Raw genomic sequence first — 22,609 nt, forward strand, 5'->3', positions numbered from 1 at the left:
AACTATAATTGCTTTGAATACACCAGATGTGGCATAACCAGTTTTACGCTGCTTTAGTTTTTAGTTTAGAGATACAGCGTGGAAACAGGCCCTTCGGCCCACCGATTCCGCACAGACCAGCGATCCCCGTACACTAGCACTATCCTACACACTGGGGACAATTTAGAATTTTACTGAAGCTGATTAACCTACAAACATGTACATCTTTGGAATGTGGGAGGAAACGAGAGCATCTGAAGAAAACCCACGCGGTCACGGGAACGTACAATCTCTGTACATTCAGCACCCGTCGTCAGGATTGAACCCGGATCTCTGCCGCTGTAAGGCAGCAACTCTACTGCTGCACTACCATGCTGCCTAAAGCTGCAGGATGACTTTTCCCCCTGACTTTTATTGGCAATACCCGATCGATGAAGGTAAGCATGTCATGTGTCTACTTCATCACCCTATCTACTTATGTTGCCATTTTTAGGGAGCTGTTGACTTCTGGTAAACTACCATTGCCAAAAGAATTTCACTTTAATAATCTTGCACTTTTTTTGGTTGTTCTTATATTTTATATAGACATTTAAAGGATTCTGCCAATTCTATTGATCCATCTTCTAGCTATTTATAATTTCCCTTCCTTCTTACCTAGTATTGGTTTATTATTGTCACGTCTACCGAAATACAGTTAAAAACATTGAGTGCTATCCAGTCAAATCATACTATACATGAGTTCAGGGGAGACTGAATTGTGTGGTGGACTATGCTGTATCCGACATACCAATGATATGCTCAGATATTTTGCTTCCATTGTGAACACGCAAGGTATATAGGTGTAAGGATTTCAATTCATAGGTGCGCTGGATGGGTGTGCTGGATGGGTGTAGCCCATTGCTTTGCTTGTTGGATTCCCTGTGAAACTCATTTTGACTAAATGCCTTGGGCCTTGGCTGCATTTCAGCTGTACTCAGAACCCTGGGTGATGGCATATTTCAGAGTGATGTGTCAATTACTGTGTTTTATGCTGAAAAAAATGTAGTGCCGATATTTATTTTCCAGGTGGTTGTACACATCTGTTGTATATATCATCTGGAATTACCTATTCTTACCTATTTTCTCAATTCTGATATATTGCATAATTGGGTCATGAGCTCTGAATTAAGCGAGTCTCAGTAAAGATATACTCTAATTTTAAGTGAAAAAGTGCAGCTCGTTTAACTGCATTGGCTCAATCACTTGGCTTAAGTTGTTTTAAAGACTGATCCTTCTGTCATGCTTTCATTTCAGGGCCGTGTAAAATCTACATGCTGTTACAGTTAATGCTGCTTTGTTGAAAACTGCAGTATTATTTCAGGCAAAAAAATGATCAGCAATATTGCAAGTGTGAGTTAGAGAGATAATAGTCACTTTTTAATTGCAGATGCAGTATATAATGCACATAAATGTCAGGTTTCAGAATCTTAAAGTGGTCAAATTTATACTCGACTAATTCTTAAATTTGGTCGAAGTGGTAAAAATAAAACAAAGTCAGCAGATAATATATAAGACAGCTCTGATTTAATTCAATTGAGAAATACAGTGCGTTCAGAAAGTATTCAGACCCCTTCACTTTTTCCACATCTTGTTACATGACAGCCTTATTTTAAAATGGATTACATTCATTTTTTTTAATCGTCAATCTACACACAATACCCCACAACAAAAAAGCGAAAACAGGTGTTTAGAAATATTTGCAAAGTAATTAAAAAGAAATAACTGAAATATCACATTTACATAAGCATTCAAACCCTTTACTCAGTAATCTGTTGAGGCACCTTTGGCAGTGATTACAGCCTCAAGACTTATTGGGTATGATGCTACAAGCTTGGCACACCTATATTTGGGTAATTTCACCCATTCTTCTCTGCAGATCCTCTCAAGCTCTGTCAGGTTGGATGGGGAGGGTCAATGCACAGCTATTTTCAGGTCCCTCCAGAGATGTTCGATCGGGTTCAAGTCCGGGCTCTGGCTGGGCCGCTCAAGGACATTCACAGACTTGTCACAAAGCCACTCCTGCGTTGTCTTGGCTGTGTGCTTAGGGTCGTTGTCCTGTTGGAAGGTCAACCTCCGCCCCAGTCTGAGGTCCAGAATGTTCTGGAGCAGGTTTTCATCAGGGATCTCTCTGTACTTTGCTTCGTTCATCTTTCCCTCGATCCTGACCAGTCTCCCAGTTCCTGCCGCTGAAAAACATCCCCACAGCATGATGCTGCCACCACCATGCTTCGTGATGAGCGGTGCCTGGTTTCCTCCAGACGTGACGCTTGGCATTCAGACCAAAGAGTTCAATCTTGGTATCATCAGACCAGAGAATCTTGTTTCTCATGGTCTGAAAATTCTTTTGTGGGGCTGGCAATGAGGATAGAAAACATAAGGTACACAAAATTGCTGGGGAAACTCAGCGGGTGCAGCAGCATCTATGGAGCGAAGGAAATAGGCGATGTCCTTCGCTCCATAGATGCTGCTGCACCTGCTGAGTTTCCCCAGCAATTTTGTGTACCTTCGATATTCCAGCATCTGCAGTTCCCTTTTGAACAGGATAGAAAACATGATGGTTTGGGGATATAACGCAAATTATCAAGAGTCAAGAGTGTTTTATTGTCATATGTCCCAGATAGGACAATAAAATTCTTCCTTGCTGCAACACAACAGAATATGTAAACATAGTACATAAAGGGAGAAAAAAAGTTTAGTGTGGATATATACACATGCACACATACTCAATAAATAAACAAATAAAGTGCAATAATAATAATAAGTCTGTTGTAGTTCTGAGGTTAATTGTTGCCTTGTTTAATAGCCCGATGGCTGTAGGGAAGAAGCTGTTCCTGAATCTGGACGTTACAGTTTTCAGGCTCCTGTACCTTCTTCCCGATGGCAATGGTGAAATGAGTGTGTGGCCAGGATGGTGTGGGTATTTGATGATGTTGGCTGCCTTTTTGAGGCCGCGACTTCGATAGATCCCTTCGATGGTGGGGAGGTCAGAGCCGGTGATGGACTGGGCAGTGGTCACAACTTTTTGCAGTCTTTTCCACTCCTAGATGTTTAAGTTACCAAACCAGGCCACAAGGCAATCAGTCAGTATGGTCTCTATTACGCACCTGTAGAAGTTCAAGAGAATCCTTTTTGACATACCGAATCTCCGTAATCTTCTCAGGAAGTAGAGGCGCTGATGTGGCTTCCTTATAATTGCATCAGTGTGCTGGGTCCAGGAAAGATCTTCGGAAATATGCACGCCCAGGAATTTGAAGTTTTTGACCCTCTCCACCATGATATAAACAGGATTGTGGGTCCTCATCCTTCCCCTTCCTAAGTCCACAATCAGTTCCTTGGTTTTACTGATGTTGAGAGCCAGGTTGTTGTGCTGGCACCATTTGGTCAATCAGTGCACCCTAATATTTCATATCAAGATTGCATCACAGTTCAATTGCTTCTGCTATTTAGAACTTTATTAAAAAAAACCTCTTCTTATTCTCAATTAAAACATGATTGTGTTGCACCCTAGCATTTCATTAACTTCATTGATAAAAAGATTTATTAAGATACTTTACATCTAATTAGAATAAATAAAATTAGAAAACACATTACCTCAGACCAATCGAGAGGAACCCATTCTGGTGGACAGGTATGGTTATTGCAACTTTCCTTTATTATGGGGCGGACTTTTGTACAATAACTATCATCCAGTACTTTTTCCTCAGAGGCAGTGACCTTTTGGACACACACCACATCTCGAGTACGAAGTCCACCATTACAGGACCTACTGCACTCAGACCAGTCACCTATAATCCACCTGGAAAAGTGTAAAATACCAATTATTTTTTATTGATGTATAGATTAATTTATATTGATAAAGATTAACAGAAATAAAAATTGAAAACACTGTAATCTTCAGGATCTGTGGGCAGAGAAACAGACTTGTTGTTTCAGGTTGATTACCTTTCACTGGAACATATCAATTCTGATGAAAGGCTTGATATGTGAACTTTGTTACTCTAATTGTAGACCTGAACAGCTGAGTATTCACATCATTTTTGCATATTTTTCTTTCACACAAATAAAAGCTTTTTATTCAAATGTTTGACATACACATTATCTGGCTCAGAAGTTTAGTTTAGTTTATTGTCACGTGTACCGAGATAGTGAAAAGTTTTTTTTTGTGCTATCCAGTCAAAGAAAAGACACAGTGCAGAGATAAAGGATACACCATTTGGTGCACGATAAAACCCGATTATCGCTTGAACGTCTCCAATGTGGTAGATGGGAGGTCAGAACTGTACTCTAGCAGAGTTCAGTACCTTTCAGTTAAGTTACCTGAAAACAGGGAAGAAACTGTCCCTGAATCTGGAGGTATGTTTTTTTAAAAAACTTCTGTACATTTTGCCTAATGGGAGAGGGGAAAAGAGGGTGAGACCGGGTGAGACCGGGTGAGACTGGTCCTTGATTATGCACCAAGAATAAACATGCTCCAATGATTTGTGTCACAGAATCGGATATTGCTATAGAATAAAATGCATTGCAGTCCACCGCACCACTGCTAACTCTTGACCAGAACTGTTCAACTCATTCACAATAGCCCAGCAATTCTTTTTTTCTCAATCGGATACTAATCCTAATATCTTTGAATGCTATTATTGAATCTGCTGCTTGGTAGCCCCTTCATTCACTGCCCATTCATACCATGGATTTCAGTTCTAACAATTCATTGCATAAAGGGATTCTTTATCATGGCTGAAATAGTTAGAGGAAATGTAATTTTGAAAAATAAATCCTGTTTACTACTTTTTCATGTTCTTGGAAGGAGACCCAACATTACACTGAATTACTTTATGTCTCGAAGTTGCCAGTTCCAACGTATGTATTAGTGTGGCATTGTCATACAGCTGCTAACATGTTGCTTCAAGAGTTGCTTTGTGTTATGTATTCCCAGTGTACTTACACTGATGTACATGGTTCTGTGTTGCAAGCACGTTGTTTTTCTGGAAGCTTGTTTTCACTGTTACAGTGATGAGTAGAAACAACAGAATTATCATCCAGTTTCTTGCACACAACGGGCTGTTCGTGTACACCTATTCAGAAATGATAACATTTAGTGATCAGTAAACTTGAATGGTACTCTATCACTACTGGATATCACATTTTAAAAACCACATTAGGCCCAGGGCCCACCCTAACCCAAATGGTCCTTAAGTTCTACAAAATCTTATTAACAAGGCCTTGCAGTTGATTTGAAGATTATTAAAAAAAAATTAAAGGAGTCATCCAAAATTCAAATATTTGGTTGTGTGCAATTCCTTTAATTTTGTGATTGTTGCCTTCTTTTCTTTTACTATTAATGTTGATTTAAAAATAAACTGGCATTTCACAATCTGATGGTCTAGCATTCAGTAGAGGGCAGACAATGGAGGCGAGGAAGAGGGAAAGTGGTTCTGCAAACTCCTGAGAGTAAATGTACTCAGGAATTTCATAGCCTATGTATTACTGGAAGCTACCATTCATGTCATGTGCTTCAAAATGTATATGTATTTGCAAGTCAGCAATTTATCTAGTAAAAGATAGAGTTCAGTGAGTTTCCTGCCGTTTCCTGGTGGAGAGCCCCTACCACGTAATGGTACCAGGTCTCGTTGACCGTTACGCCGCGGACGTGGAACTGGGATTCCATCTGATGGAACCATACCCCCGGCTGCGAGGTCCAAAAGGTAGGCAGCTTCAGGGCTACCGCGTTGAGCTCGGCCTCGTAGGCGGCAGCAGCGGGTTGGGTGCTGTACATTTTTGTGTGAACTTTGTCCAGGATTCCACTCCTGGTCGTCGGGGTCACCAGTGTAGCGGGAACTCCAGGAGTCCAGCCAAGAATGAGGCGAAACCAAGATATGTGAACGAAATGGTGTTTATTTATGTCGCTGTGCTGCTTCCAACTCTAACCCCGTGACCGGTCTTGACCCGACCTTAAATACCCTGGGTCAGACCCCATGACCAAACGCCTCTCACTCCGAGACGCTCAACTCCTCCCTCCTGAGCCGAGGGTTCGCTACCCGTGGTTACCCGTGTTATCCTAGGGGTGCAAATTATAGTATTCCAGGAAGAATATGTTCTGAAAATACACTCCAAAATGGGAGGCCCAAAAATAAGTAGAATTTTTATCAATGTACTTTTTCGCCTTACTCATCGACTTCCCTCCAAGCCTCATAATTCCCAAGCAGAGAGCTTTCCCACTTCCCAATCTCGAATCAGTGTGCCACAATAGCTCCCGATCTCTAACCATAGCACAGATTCCTTTCTTCTCAATCCTTGAGCAAGAGTGCCAGTTCCTTCCCTCCTGGTCCTCCAGTAAGGGTGTTGGAGGGAATTTAATGTTATACCTGTACCCTGAATCTGGCTTTACTTTGGGCCCAGCTCAGATAGGTAATGACACAACCATCTTGTAGATTAGTTTCTCGAACAAATTGGTTTATTGACGGCCTTAAAAGTAGGCACCGATAAACACTCTGACAAAAACTATAGTGTTTCAAAGATTCACAGCACGCACAGCAATTTTATTTTCTCACAACACAATGGTTACATGTGGATTCAACTTTTTTGAAATAATTCATCATTCATCAATATTTCTGCAACCGTTCCTGTCTGCCTTTCGCCAGAGTTATATTTAAACTTTCTTTCCTGTTATTTCGAACAGCCCTCTCCCATTTATTTAACAAATGGGCACAACAAAGGACACTATTTCCTGAGCAGTTTTATAACCCTCAGGTTAGTTTACAACCTCTGAAATTTATTTTAACTGTGCTGTGGAACCTAAACACCACAATAAATCTATTTATTGCCTCTCTAACATCTTTAGGTACCCTATGTTGGCCATTTTCCCCATCATTCTTCCCCAGTATGCAAGCTTGGATTAAATAGATTATATAGGACTCACTCATCTTCCTTATAATTTTCAACATTTCTGCCAATGGGCAGTGATTCTTTTAAATGCATCTTCTCCTTCCCGACCGTATATATATTTTTCACTGCACCCCCTCCAGCCACAGGTCAAATTCCTGAGCTTGGGTTTGGGAGAGCAAAAGAGGGAAGTACATTTCTGCCGATAAAACTGTACAATCTCTGGTCTCTTGTGACTGAGGTATCTTCACTCATTGGCAACGGAATTTTGATGCGATGTGGCTATTCCACCGCATCTGTGCCATCCCAGCATATTTTTCAAGGTAAACTGGAATCTTAGGCAATAATTATCCAATGTAATTAAAATTGTTTAGGGAACGGAGGTTCCCCTCTTCGACTATAGATGAGGTTCTCACCAGGGTCTCCTCTATATCCCGTAGCTCCGTTCTCACTCTCCATCCCCCCACTCGTAACAAAGACAGAGTTCCCCCTTGTCCTCACCTTCCACCCACCAGCCGTCCCATACAACAGGTAATTCTCTGCCATTTTCGCCACCTCCAACGGGATCCCACCACTGATCACATCTTCCCATCTCCTCCCCTTTCGGTTTTCCGCAGAGAACGCTCCCTCCGTAACTCCCTGGTCAATTTGTCCTTCCCACCCAAACCACCCCCTCCCCTGGCACTTTCCCTTGCAACCGCAGGAAATGCTACACTTGTCGCTTTACTTCCCACTTAGACTCGATCCAAGGACCAAAGCAGTCTTTCCAGGTGTGGCAGGTGAGGCAGAGGTTCACCTGCACCTCCTCCAACCTCATCTATTGCATCCGCTGTTCTAGGTGTCAACTGCTCTATATCGGTGAGACCAAGCGCAGGCTTGGCGATCGCTTCGCCCAACACCTCCGCTCGGTTCGCATAAACCAACCTGATCTCCCGGTGGCCCAGCACTTCAACTCCCCCTCCCATTCCGAATCCGATCTTTCTGTCCTGGGCCTCCTCCATGGCAAGAGTGAGTCCCACCGCAAATTGTAGGAGCAGCACCTCATACTCCGCTTGGGCAGTTTACACCCCAGCGTTATGAACATTGACTTCTCAAATTTCAGGTAGTCGTTGCTTTCTCCCTCCTTCCCCTCCCCTTCCCAGCTCTCCCAGCCTACTGTCTCTGCCTCTTCCTGTCTTCTTCCCACCCCCCCTCCCCCACCCCCACATCAGTCTGAAGAAGGGTCTCGACCTGAAACGTCACCTATTCCTATGCTCCACAGATGCTGCCTCACCCGCTGAGTTTCTCCAGCATTTTTGTCTACCCTCAATTTTTCCAGCATCTGCAGTTCTTTCTTAAAAATTGTTAATTGATCATTTGAGTCTTTGCTATGCTGTAACTTTACTTGTAAGGGATTAGGCTCTTTCAAATGACAATTTTCTTAAGTGCTTTGAAGCTATCAGCTAAATATAGATTTGTGCCACTCTGACTTCTGTGTCATTAGTATTGTGTGCTGGTACAATCACAATTACAGGTCTTTGATAAAAATTGAATGTAAAATAGGAGATGCTTAGAAACATAGAAACATAGAAATTAGGTGCAGGAGTAGGTCATTCGGCCCTTCGAGCCTGCACCGCCATTCAATATGATCATGGCTGATCATCCAACTCAGTATCCCGTACCTGCCTTCTCTCCATACCCTCTGATCCCCTTAGCCACAAGGGCCACATCTAACTCCCTCTTAAATATAGCCAATGAACTGGCCTCGACTACCCTCTGTGGCAGAGAGTTCCAGAGATTCACCACTCTGTGTGAAAAAAGTTCTACTCATCTCGGTTTTAAAGGATTTCCCCCTTATCCTTAAGCTGTGACCCCTTGTCCTGGACTTCCCCAACATCGGGAGCAAACTTCCTGCATCTAGCCTGTCCAACCCCTTAAGAATTTTATAAGTTTCTATAAGATCCCCTCTCAATCTCCTAAATTCTAGAGAGTATAAACCAAGTCTATCCAGTCTTTCTTCATAAGACAGTCCTGACATCCCAGGAATCAGTCTGGTGAACCTTCTCTGCACTCCCTCTATGGCAATAATGTCCTTCATCAGATTTGGAGACCAAAACTGTACGCAATACTCCAGGTGTGGTCTCACCAAGACCCTGTACAACTGCAGTAGAACCTCCCTGCTCCTATACTCAAATCCTTTTGCTATGAAAGCTAACATCCATTCGCTTTCTTCACTGCCTGCTGCACCTGCATGCCTACTTTCAATGACTGGTGTACCATGACACCCAGGTCTCGCTGCATCTCCCCTTTACCTAGTCGGCCACCATTTAGATAATAGTCTGCTTCCCTGTTTTTGCCACCAAAATGGATAACCTCACATTTATCCAAATTATACTGCATCTGCCAAACATTTGCCCACTCACCCAGCCTATCCAAGTCACCTTGCAGTCTCCTAGCATCCTCCTCACAGCTAACACTGCCCCCCAGCTTAGTGTCATCCGCAAACTTGGAGATATTGCCTTAAATTCCCTCATCCAGATCATTAATATATATTGTAAATAGCTGGGGTCTCAGCACTGAGCCTTGCGGTACCCCACTAGTCACTGCCTGCCATTGAAGAAAAGGACCCGTTTACTCCTACTCTTTGCTTCCTGTTTGCCAGCCAGTTCTCTATCCACATCAATACTGAACCCCCAATGCTGTGTGTTTTAAGTTTGTATACTAATCTCTTATGTGGGACCTTGTCGAAAGCCTTCTGGAAGTTCAGATACACCACATCCACTGGTTCTCCCCTATCCACGCTACTAGTTACATCCTCGAAAAATTCTATAAGATTCGTCAGACATGATTTACCTTTTGTAAATCCATGCTGACTTTGTCCAATGATTTCACCACTTTCCAAATGTGCTGCTATCCCATCTTTAATAACTGACTCTAGCAGTTTCCCCACTACCGATGTTAGACTAACTGGTCTGTAATTCCCCGTTTTCTCTCTCCCTCCCTTCTTAAAAAGTGGGGTTACGTTTGCTACCCGCCAATCCTCAGGAACTACTCCAGAATCTAAAGAGTTTTGAAAGATTATTACTAATGCATCCACTATTTCTGGAGCTACTTCCTTAAGTACTCTGGGATGCAGCCTATCTGGCCCTGGGGATTTATCGGCCTTTAATCCATTCAATTTACCCAACACCACTTCCTGGCTAACCTGGATTTCACTCAATTCCTCCAACTCCTTTGACCCGTGGTCCCCTGCTATTTCCGGCAGATTATTTATGTCTTCCTTAGTGAAGACGGAACCAAAGTAGTTATTCAATTGGTCCGCCATATTCTTGTTCCCCATGATCAACTCACCTGTTTCTGACTGCAAGGGACCTACATTTGTTTTAACTAATCTCTTTCTTTTCACATATCTATAAACACTTTTGCAGTCAGTTTTTATGTTCCCTGCCAGTTTTCTTTCATAATCTATTTTTCCTTTCCTAATTAAGCCCTTTGTCTCCTCTGCTGGTCTCTGAATTTCTCCCAGTCCTCCGGTATGCTGCTTTTTCTGGCTAATTTGTACGCATCATCCTTCGCTTTGATACTATCCCTGATTTCCCTTGTTATCCACGGATGCACTACCTTCCCTGATTTATTCTTTTGCCAAACTGGGATTTTTGTAGTTCATCCATGCAGTCTTTAAATGTCTTCCATTGCATATCCACCGTCAACCCTTTTAGAATTAATTGCCAGTCAATCTTGGCCAATTCACGTCTCATACCCTCAAAGTTACCTTTCTTTAAGTTCAGAACCATTGTTTCTGAATTAACAATGTCACTCTCCATCCTAATGAAGAACTCAACCATATTATGGTCACTCTTACCCAAGGGGGCACGTACAACAAGACTGCTAACTAACCCTTCCTCATTACTCAATACCCAGTCTAAAATAGCCTGCTCTCTCGTTGGTTCCTCTACATGTTGATTTAGATAACTATCCCGCATACATTCCAAGAAATCCTCTTCCTCAGCACCCCTGCCAATTTGATTCATCCAATCTATATGTAGATTGAAGTCACCCATTATAACGGTTTTGCCTGTCGCACGCATTTCTAATTTCCTGTTTGATACCATCTCCAACTTCACTACTACTGTTAGGTGGCCTGTACACAACACCCACCAGCGATTTCTGCCCCTTAGTGTTTCGCAGCTCTACCCATACCGATTCCACATCCTCCAAACTAATGTCCTTCCTTTCCATTGCGTTAATCTCCTCTCTAACCAGCAACGCTACCCCACCTCCTTTTCCTTTCTCTCTATCCCTCCTGAATATTGAATATCCCTGGATGTTCAGCTCCCAGCCTTGGTCACCCTGGAGCCATGTCTCCGTGATCCCAACTATATCATAGTCATTAATAGCTATCTGCACATTCAACTCATCCACCTTATTACGAATGCTCCTTGCATTGAGACACAAAGCCTTCAGGCTTGTTTTTACAACACTCTTACCCCTTATACAATTATGTTGAAAAGTGGCCCTTTTTGATTTTTGCCCTGGTTTTGTCTGCCTGCCACTTTTACTTTTCACCTTGCTACCTATTGCTTCTACCCTCATTTTACACCCCTCTGTCTCTACGCTCACACATTTAAGAAACCCTTTAACTCCATCCTCCACTATCCCATTCGACACCCCACCCCCCTTATTCAGTTTAAAACCACCCGTGTAGCAGTGGCAAACCTGCCTGCCAGAATGCTGGTCCCACACCTGTTAAGATGCAATCCGTCCCTTTTGTACAGTTCCCCCTTACCCCAAAACAGATCCCAGTGATCTAAGAATCTAAATCCCTGCCCCGTGCACCAGTTCCTCAGCCACATGTTCAGGTCCCGTATCTCCCTGTTCCTGCTCTCGCCAGCACGAGGAACTGGAAGCACACCGGAGATAACAACCCTGGAGGTCCTGCTTTTCAGCATTTTTCCGAGCTCTCTAAAGTCACGCTGCAGAATATTCATCCCCTTCTTTCCGACATCGTTTGTGCCGACATGCACTACCACTTCCGGATGTTCACCTTCGCCCTTCAGGATTTTCTGCACTCTGTCCGTGACATCCTGGATCCTGGCACCAGGAAAGCAGCACACCATCCTCGCATCCCGTCTGTTGCCGCAGAAACCCCTGTCCGTACCTCTCACAATGGAGTCTCCCACTACAATGGCGTTGCCTGCCTTAGGCCTTTTTGGTTTTGGCTCAACAGCCCTATTCGCATCACAAGCCAGTCCGCCGCCCAGTGTAAACACCTCTTCTGTCCCGACAGCTTCTAAGTGGGTGAACCTGTTCACAAGAGGTACAACACCCGGGGACGTTGGCATTCCATGCTTCCCTCCCGTTCTCACTGTCTCCCACCTTCTCTCTTCCAGTACCTTAGGTGTAACAATCGTACTGTAGGACTTGTCGAGGAACGACTCCGTTTCTCGGACGAACCGGAGGTCATCCACTTGCTTCTCCAGTTCCCCAACACGGCCCTTCAGGAGCTCTACCTGGATGCACTTCTCGCATTTGTAGCAGCCAGAGGCACCAGCGGTGTCCTTGACCTCCCACATACTGCAAGCATCACACTGAATCAGCTTGCCTGACATCTCCTTCTTTCGTCTCTATCTCTCAAGCGCATTGCGTGGTCTCCTCTCCTCAGCAGCCTCCTCGAAGACTCTCGAGCCAAAGACTCACACTTTTCTCACAGGGCCGCTCCTCACTGCCGCTCCCCAAGAGCAGTCTTGCTTAAATTGACTGATAAATTGCCTGATTTACCAATTTACAAACCAAATTCCTCAGTTTTCAACTGTTTTCCCGGCACTGACTCACTTCTCTCCTCCCACTTGGGCTAGAGCCAATCAGTCGTATCTCTTGCTAATCTCCTGCTGCTGTTGCTCCCAATCTACAGCAGTTCTGAGTAAAGTCTGCCTGTCCTTGGCCACTACTTTAACTGTTTTCACTTCTCTCCTCCCACTTGGGCTAGAGCCAATCAGTCGTATCTCTTGCTAAGCTCCTGCTGCTGTTGCTCCCAAAATCTACAGCAGTTCTGAGTTACCAGCACTTTATACCCCAATTTGCTTATATGTTATGAGACGGAGATTGCACTGCTTATGTTCACAACCACACCAATACATCATTGACAAGAACAAATCAAAAGTGAAAGCTTCATCAAAGTTATGCATATTTGCCCCCTAAGGACATCCATGTTATAAACAAATTGCATTTGGCATTTTCATTCCAATATAATCCACTATAAACATGATTAATGTTTATATGTTGCTACCTCCTACCTCCTGCGCAGATTGCAGTACACTTGGACCATGGAAAATAGCGCCATGCATAGTTTGTCAGCGAGTCACCAGCGTTTGTGCGTGTAATGGGCGCATTAAATTTGTAATGAATACCCTGATTTTCCTCTTGTACCAGCACCTGCATGAAAATATAAAAGTAAGGTTAGGTACCAGAATGCCATGTTCAAATAACTTAAGAAATATATTTTTAATAGAAGGAAATAATGATGGCCTATTATATAGCCCGATGGCGCAGGTACCTGAAAGACATCTATAATTGTTCAAATGCATTTTTATGTAAGCTCAGGGAAACTTTAATTTTAAATTAACCAGAGCGATTTGGGGTGTATTTCCTGATTTCAATTTCCTAATTGGATCCATAATAGAAATTCCAGTCCAATCATTAGACATAAAAACATTTGGCCAAACACCATTTTGTGTAAACGATCACAAGTTTTATGATAATGGTTAAGATAACTTAAATATGTATTAAAGACATTTGGAAAGATTAATGAAATAAAACTGGCAATTTTTTGTGCTTAAGTCTTTTCTTAGAAGCCTGCTCCAGATAAAAACAATAATCTTAAATAAAGTGAGACACAAGGAACTGCAAATGCTGGAATCTTACGTTGAACACAAAGTGCTGAATAAACTTAATTGGTCATGTCTTGACTTGAAACGTTGCTAGCCTGAAGAAGGGTCTCAAGCGTAAATGTTATATCCATGTCCTCCAGAGATGTTAATTGACCTACTGAGTTATTCCAGCATTTCATGTCCTACTGCATCTTAAATAAACCTGTTTCAAAGCATCATCCAAATAATAAAATAATGGATTGATTACCATAAGAAAAAGACTTGCATTGGTAGGTCCCAATGCTTCCAAACACTCTGGCTCATCATCTGATCTCATATAGTGGAAAATAGTCCCAGCAATATCAAACTGTTGTGGTGTATCAATGGACCAGCCACCATTTACAAAGTATTCTTCACCATCGGACTTCAGTGCTTAAAATAAAATTAAAACGTTATTTGATAACTTCTCAATTATGCAAGTTAGATGCAATCAATTATTTAGTTCAAACACATTTTCTTAATCTTTCAAGGTGAAATACTGGCATGCAATGTCCTTTCAACTTGCCAATCCTCTATTGATTTCCATCCATTTCTGGGATAGGCAACTGTCAAGATTTCTTTGCTGTCTAGCCTACACGTTCACATGCAAAATAATAACAGAAAATGTTGGAAAGAATAATGGAGGAACCTTTGTAGAAAGAGAAAATGATTTGCTGGGACCAATTGTGCCTCATTATGGACAGTGGTTCTGTTTACTCGGTCACTGATATTTAATTTAATTTAAATGCCAAATTAATTTCCTTCTCATACATTGAAGAAGATGGCAAAATATTTTATTTTAGTGATGCTATAGTCAATATCTTCTATGTTTCATTTCATTTAGAAACCACAACTTGAACCTAAGAAATACATTTCTGGAAGCTTAAGGTCTTGGAGAGGAAATTTAATAATGACTCATTAATGATCATTTGATGCATTTGCGCTTGGTGTGAACATCAAGGAGGAGGATGACTGAACCTTGGTGCCTTCCCTCACAGTGGGAAACTTTGATTCCGCTGTGTGGGGGTGTTTACGTTAAAGACTATCATGTTCTATGTTCTTTTATTATTCGTATGGCTGTATGGTGACCCCAAATTTCACTGTACCAATTGGTGCATGTGTCAATAAATGTCTCTTGAATCTCTCTTGGTGGGGGAAGGGGGAGAAAGGAAGGAATAGCCTAAGAGGCTTCTGGGAATCATAGAAAATTTAGAACATGTGGCAATTCCATCTAGTGACTGTGTTGGTTAAGAAGACCTTACCAATCTGAAGCTTACCTGCTGAAACTAAATTTATAGTCTTGGAGATTCGATTATGGCTGATCTATCTCTCCTTCTTAACTCCATTCTCCTGCCTTCTCCCCATCTAGAACTCTAGAACTGGTGGAAATATCCTATCCACATCCACTATATCCAAGCCTTTCACTATTCTGTATGTCTCAATTAGGCCCCCCCTCATTCTTCTAAACTCCAGCGAGTGCAGACCCAGTGCCGACAAACACTCACCCGTTAACCTACTAATTCCTGGGATCTCCTCTGGACTCTCTCCAGCACATTCTTCCTTCGATATGGTGCCCAAAATTGTTCACAATATTCCACATTTGGCCTTACAAGTGCCTTATAGAGCCTCAACATTACATCCCAGTTTTTGTATACAAGCCCTCTTGAAATAAATGCTAGCATTTGAGTTTGCTTTCTTACTACTGATTCGACTTGTAGAACCATTTGGGGAATCCTGCACCGGCACTCCCAAGTCCCAAGATTTCTGGATTCTCACCCCATTTAGAAAATAGTCTATGCCTTTATTCCTACGATCAAAATGCATGACTCCACACTTTGCTACACTATATTCCATCTGCCACTTCTCTGCCCACTCTCCCAACATGTCTAAGTCCTTCTGCAGAATCCCTGCTTTCTCTACACTATCTGTCCCTCCACCTATTTTCGTATCATCCTCAAACTTTGCCACAAAGCCTTCAATCCCCTCGTCCAAATCATTAATATACAACGTGAAGAGTAGCGGCCCCAGCACCGACCCTTGCGGAACTCTACTAGTCCCTGGCAGCCAACCAGAAAACGCCCCCTTTATTGCCACTCTTTGTCTTCTGCCATCCAGCTATCCATGCTAGTATCTGCCCTTTGATACCGCGGGCTCTCATCTTCCTAAGCAGTCCAATGTGTGGCACCTTCTCAAAGGCGTTCTGATAATCTAATTAAACAACATTTACTGACTCTCCTTTGTCTGTCCTGCTATTTATTTCTTCAAAGAATTGCAGCAAATTTGTCGAGCAAGACCTCCGGTTCACAAAGCAATGCTGACCGGCCTATTTTATCATGAACTTCTAAGTACTCCGTAACCTCATCCTTTATAATGGAGTCTAAAATCTTACCAACCACCGAAGTCAGACTAACCAGCCTATAGTTCCCACTAATCTGCCTTGCTCCCTTTTTGTGCAGCGGGGCAATATTGGCAATTTTGCAATCATCTGGGACCACTCCTGACTCTAGTGATTCCTGAAATATCACTATCAATGCCTCCACAATTGCTAAAGCCACCCCTTTCAGAACCCTTGGGTGCAGTCCATCCGGCCCAGGTGACTTGTCCACCTTCAGCCCTTTCAACATCTCAAGAACCTTCTCCCTGGCAATAGCCACTCCACTAACTTCCACCCCCTGACTCTCTTGAATTTCAGGCACATTGCTGGGGTTTTCCACTGTGAAGACTGATGCAAAAAAGTTATTCAACTCCTCTGACATTTATTTATTTCCCATTATCACTTCTCCTGCATCCTTCTCCAGTGGTCCAACACCCACTCTTGCCTCTTTCTATAACTGAAGAAACTCTTTCAATCCTCTTTTATATTATTGGCTAGCTTACCTTTGTATTTCATCTTTGTCACCGTATTGTCTTTTTAGTTACCCTCTGTTTTCCTTTAAAAGCTTCCCAATCCTCTGACTTCCCACTAATCTTTGCAATGTTATGCAAAGTTTTATATTGTCCTTGTCAGCCACGGTCGCCTCTTTCTCCCCCAAGAATCTTTCTTCCTCTTTGGAATGAAAAGATCCTGCATCTTCCAGATTATTCCCAGAAGTTCCTGCCATTGCTTTTCCACCGTCATCCCTGCTAGGGTGTCTTTCCAGTTAACTTTGGCCAGCTCCTCCTTTATACCTCTGTAAGTCCCTTTGCCCAGTTGCAATACCGACATATCTAATTTCACCTTCACCCTCTCAAATTGCAGATTCCCTTTAGTATAAACCAGCATCTGCAGTTCCTTTTTATAACATCAAATTATATTAAAGATCTCGCCATTAACTGAATACTGTCCTCTTACATTCGACCTCCCAAAGTGTTACGGATGAAACTCTATTTGCTTGTGGCAGCATTCTCTGAGATCCTCGACCTTCACTCTCACACCAACCACCTTGTGATATCTCAGAGACCAATTACAATGCTCCCAGTGTTGCAAGTTTAAGTTGTAAACAATCCCAGCTGTCAAACTCTAACTATGGCTCCCTTTGCTTTCTCTCCCAATTAATTATTTGTCTTCCTTTGTTCTTTTTTAAAATGGCAGGGTATGGAGTGTATTGGGTTTTCAACACATTCACACACAGAGTGGTGAATCTCTGGAATTCTCTGCCACAGAAGGTAGTTGAGGCCAGTTCATTGGCTATATTTAAGAGGGAGTTAGATGTGGCCCATGTGGCTAAGGGGATCAGGGGGTATTGAGAGAAAGCAGGTACGGGAAATTGAGTTGGATGATCAGCCATGATCATATTGAATGGCGGTGCAGGCTCGAAGGGCCGAATGGCCTACTCCTGCACCTATTTTCTATGTTTCTATCATCTCTTATGGTCTATTCTACATTACACAATGCTTCCCATGCAAAGCTGTAGAATATTTGCAGGCACAGAACCTTGGTAAAAAAAAAGCATTTCTTGGATGTCATCCATCCGCTTTACAGGTATTTACAGGTGTTACAGGTATTTGCAAGTATCAAAGTTTGGATATGTCACATCAGCGCATCATCTAAACACGAGGGTAAAGATTCAGTTGCAAACTTTAGTTAAGAGCAAATAATAATACTCGAAATGGAAAGAAAATGTTGTTGTTTGGGTGCACACACAGAAAACTCTGGTCAAGACACTTACTAACAAGACAATTACTAACTTACCAAGGTAATTCTGAGATATATTTAGTTCTTTAATTTCAATATGTACTGACCCCCTGGGAATATGGATAATTTCCACATAACCTGAAAGAAACATATTAATATAATCATAAAAATAATCTACAGCAGTATTTTGCGTCTAAACACATTCTCAACCCACTACTTTGCGCCATTTTGAGTATAGTCATTGAAGTAAACATGACAATATAACTCATAGTTTAAACAATGGTTTCATCTAATTTATATGCTCTGTATGTGATTTCTTACACATTCATGAGTCATCCACCAAACTGCATACCTCATCCCTTTTTCAGACAAAGTGGGGCACAGACATAAAGCAAAAAGTACACAGCTGCTTCTTGAAGATTTTGTTTTGGAAGACAATGCTGACCATTGTACCTTAGTAAGAGAAGGCATACCACTTATCTCTCCTGTTGCACTTGCAATCTGGAAAATAAACTGCCAGTCCTGTCGCTCTCTTAGCCAGGTTTCTGCAATGGCTACAACATCCTAGTCACATGTACCGATCCACACCTTGGATTTATCAGCCTTATCTGTCAGTCCTCTTGCATTAAAATAAATGCAATTTAATCCAACAGTCCTTCCTTGCTCCCTGCTGTTCTCCTGTCTATTCTGTCCACTGAACTTTCTTTTATTAACATGATGAGGCACAACGACAAGAGTGTATATGGAAATAGTTATGATTCATACTTCTTTTCAAAAAAGCATCCTTCCACTATTTCCTTCTTCCTGCTATCACCAAGGAAGTTTTGAAACCAATTAGCCATCTTGTCTTGAATTCCATATGACTTAACCATCTGGACTAGTCTACCATGTGGGTTCTGGTAAATGCCTTATTAAAGCCCATATAGACAATGTCTATCACCCAACAATCTTTTTAAGAAGGAACTGCAGATGCTGGAAAATCGAAGGTAGACAAAATTGCTGGAGAAACTCAGCGGGTGCAGCAGCATCTATGGAGCGAAGGAAATAGGCAACGTTTGAAGAACATCTGAAGAAAGGTTTCAGCCCGAAACGTTGCCCATTTCCTTCGCTCCATAGATGCTGCTGGACCCACTGAGTTTCTCCAGCACTTTTGTCTACCCTACAATCTTTGTTACCTCCTCAAAAGGTTCAAACCGAGGACCAATCTGCTTCCATCTGAAATCTAGAGTTATGGTTAACGTTCCCAAAGAGTTCCCCCATTGACATTTACATAACCTGGCCAGTTTTATTTTCTTGGATCGGATACTGCCATATCTCCAACAGGACTATTTAATGTTGTCAGCAAAATGTTTCTTGGATGTGCTTACATTTTGTCCTGTCTAAGCCTCTTGCACTGGGGCAATCACAGCTAATATTGAGAAAGTTAAAATCCCCTGCTAAATTATCTCTATTGCTCCTACACCTTTCTGTGATTTGCTTACATTCCCATCAACTATTGGAGGACTATTGTACAACTCCAGCAAATTAATCCACTCTCTCTTATTCCTAACTTCTATCCATATGGTCTCATTCACAGTTTTCCCCATAGATATCTTCTCTTAAGTACTGCCGTATGCTCTCCCTTATCAGTAATGTGACTCCACCTTCTCTTTTGCATTTCCCTTTATCGTGACCAAAACATTGTTTTCCTGAAACATTAAACTGCCATTTCTGACGGACCCGCAACCTATCATGTTCTCCCATTTGAAAGTAGCAGATCACATTACAATGTACTGAAGAAAATCAGGAACGTTATGCCTTATATTTTACGGTAATATTTATCATACAAGCTACTTTATTAAGACAAGAAAAAACAAACGTGGTAAAGTAACTCAGTGGGTCAGGCAGCATTTCTGGAGCATGTGGATTGGTGACATTTAGGGTTGGGACCCGTCTTCAGACTGATTCTATTGTAATAAGATTAGCTAGTCTATGTCACATGCTAGGAGCAGTGAGCAGGTTCTGCACTTGTTACAGGACAACAGCGGTAGCACTTCATAAAATAATTAATTGTTCGTAAAGCATTTTGAGACGCACAGTAGTAATAAAATGACCATATACTTTTATATATTCCTTTTTTGATCACGGATGGCTATCTCCTTTACTGAATTTGGAGTCCCTTGTCTTATAGGCGAGATTTCAGGGAGGCTGCCGTCAAGCCTCTCAAGTACTGTGTGGATGTATCTGTCATCCTACTAAAATGTTAGGATAATACAAATCTGACCAAACCAGTGTGCTCTACATCAAAGACCATTAGTTCAGAATTACATTGAAACTGTGCGACTTGCAACTGTCCTGCAAAATACAGGACATTTTTGGGTCAGCTAATTCAACTCTTGTCTAATACATTCTTTCAACTGGTGGTGTTCTTCTATTGTTTCCAAAACATGTAAAATGTTATATTATCCCATTAACTGTAATTTTCGGAAATACTTCAGACTCTTGAGAAGAAAGTTTAAAAGTTAGTTTGGCTAGTGCTGTTGATGTTAGGTGGAATGTTCAAATTAGGTCGGTCTTACTTCCATGAGGATTCGATCCATTAAAAATCCCTTCTATGGTTTCACATGTGCTCCCGTCGCCACCACAGACACGACAGCGATCTTCTCTTACATCTGAACCTAGTGTATGATCACAACCCACATGCTGCACGGGAAGGAAGAGCAAAATGTCAGTGTATTCTGTTACAACAATTTCATGTTTTGTTATATTCATACATTTTAGCCCAATTATCAAATAATTCAATGTCATCTTTGTATCATTTTCTATTTGGCCTAAAATGGTCTTTAATTGATTCCTTAAATAATGGAACTGTACAAACGCTCAAATATTTGATTTCTCTAGTTACAATATTTTAAATTTTAAAACCCATTTATTTTCCAGGATTCTTAATCGTAATTGCCCGAAAAGTAAATATACAGCAATATAGATTAATTTTTGGTTTGAAAGAAATGTGTTTGACTTTATTAAATACATCACATTGTTTTGCCATTCAGTGGTCCAGAAGGCTAAATCATCAAATACGAATCATGGTATTGTTGAATAATTTATCAATTATGAGAGGTTCATACCACACCTTACATTCCCCATTGACGCATATATCGAGAGAGTTTGGTCGACACAAGGTACCATCCACCACAGCTGCAGTATGCTCAGTGTAGAAATTGAAGCCTACAGCAAGGCAGTTCAAAGCACAGGACTTCACACCACCTGTATTTTAATAAGGTACTGGATTAATTTAATAATATTAAGGAATGTAAAGCACTGTGGTTAAATTACATATGGCTTTCTTATTTAGTAGGTAGAGTGGTTATATTAACGGAATAGCAATTCCAAGATCTACAACAAAGAAAACTGCAGTTCAAACGCAACCATGCCAAGTTGAGAATTTTAATGGAGTATGAAAAGTTTCTTAGGGAAAGTGCTAGGATTATTATAAGTGGCAATTATTTTGTCTGATTGTTTTAATACTCAGGGATGGTAAGTTGATCTATATTTGACTCCAGTCCCATATAAAAGTGTTTGGTGTTTTGCTATCAAATATCTTAATAGACAATAGACAAAAGGTGCAGGAGCAGGCCATTTGGCCCTTCGAGCCAGCACCGCCATTCAATGTGATCATGCCTGATCATTTCCTAATTAGTACCTCGTTCCTGCCTTCTCCCCATATCCCCTGACTCCGCTGTTTTTAAGAGCCCAATCTAGCTCTCTCTTGAAAGCATCCAGAGAACCTGCCTCCACCGCCCTCTGAGGCAGAGAATTCCACAGACTCACCACTCTCTTGGAGAAAAAGTGTTTCCTTGTTTCCGTTCTAAATGGCTTACTCCTTATTCTTAAACTGTGGCCCCTGGTTCTGGACTCCCCCAACATCGGGAACATGTTTCCTGCCTCTAGTGTGTCCAAGCCCTTAACAATCTTATATATTTTAATGAGCAACCCTCTCATCCTTCTAAACTCCAGAGTGTACAAGCCCAGCTCCTCCATTCTCTCAGCATTCTCTCCCGCCATGCCGAGAATTAACCTTGTAAACCTACGCTGCACTCCCTCAATAGCAAGAATGCCCTTCCTCAAATTAGGGGACCAAAACTGCACACAATACTCCAGGTGTGGTCTCACTGGGGCTCTGTACAACTGCAGAAGGACCTCTTTGCTCATATATTCGATTCCTCTTGTTATAAAGGCCAACATGCCATTCGCTATCTTCACTGCCTGCTGTACCCACATGCTTACTTTCATGATGTACAAGGACCCCCAGATCCCATTGTACTTCCCCTTTTCCCAATTTGACGCCATTTAGATAGTAATCTGCCTTCCTGTTTTTGCTACCAAAGTGGATAACCTCACATTTATCCGCATTAAACTTCATCTGCCATGCATCTGCCCACTCCCCCAACCTGTCCAAGTCACCCTGCATTCTCATAGCATCCTCCTCACAGTTCACACTGCCACCCAGCTATGTGTCATCTGCAAATTTGCTAATGTTACTTTGAATCCCTTCATCCAAATCATTGATGTATATTGTAAATAGCTGTGGTCCCAGCACCGAGCCTTGTGGTACCCCACTAGTCACTGCCTGCCATTCTGAAAGGGACCCGTTAATCCCTACTCTTTGTTTCCTGTCTGTCAACCACTTCTCTATCCATGTCAGCACTGTACCCCCAATACCATGTGCCCTAAT

General features: G+C 42.0%; 1 protein-coding gene across 2 annotated transcripts in view; it reads right to left on the reverse strand.

Annotated features, from left to right (window-relative positions):
- Positions 1-22,609, reverse strand: part of LOC116989442 (A disintegrin and metalloproteinase with thrombospondin motifs 6-like) — a 190,426-nt gene that overhangs the window by 12,135 nt on the left and 155,682 nt on the right. For both annotated transcript variants that reach the window (XM_033046821.1, XM_033046822.1), the window contains 7 exons: positions 21,008-21,141; positions 20,454-20,577; positions 17,953-18,033; positions 14,011-14,174; positions 13,170-13,308; positions 4,961-5,090; positions 3,610-3,814 (listed from right to left, as the gene is read on the reverse strand). In XM_033046821.1, coding sequence (XP_032902712.1) covers positions 3,610-3,814; positions 4,961-5,090; positions 13,170-13,308; positions 14,011-14,174; positions 17,953-18,033; positions 20,454-20,577; positions 21,008-21,141 — 977 coding nt within the window. The remainder of the gene's footprint in view (positions 1-3,609; positions 3,815-4,960; positions 5,091-13,169; positions 13,309-14,010; positions 14,175-17,952; positions 18,034-20,453; positions 20,578-21,007; positions 21,142-22,609) is intronic.

This window comes from Amblyraja radiata, chromosome 29 (assembly GCF_010909765.2).
Source record: "Amblyraja radiata isolate CabotCenter1 chromosome 29, sAmbRad1.1.pri, whole genome shotgun sequence".
Taxonomy (NCBI): domain Eukaryota; kingdom Metazoa; phylum Chordata; class Chondrichthyes; order Rajiformes; family Rajidae; genus Amblyraja; species Amblyraja radiata.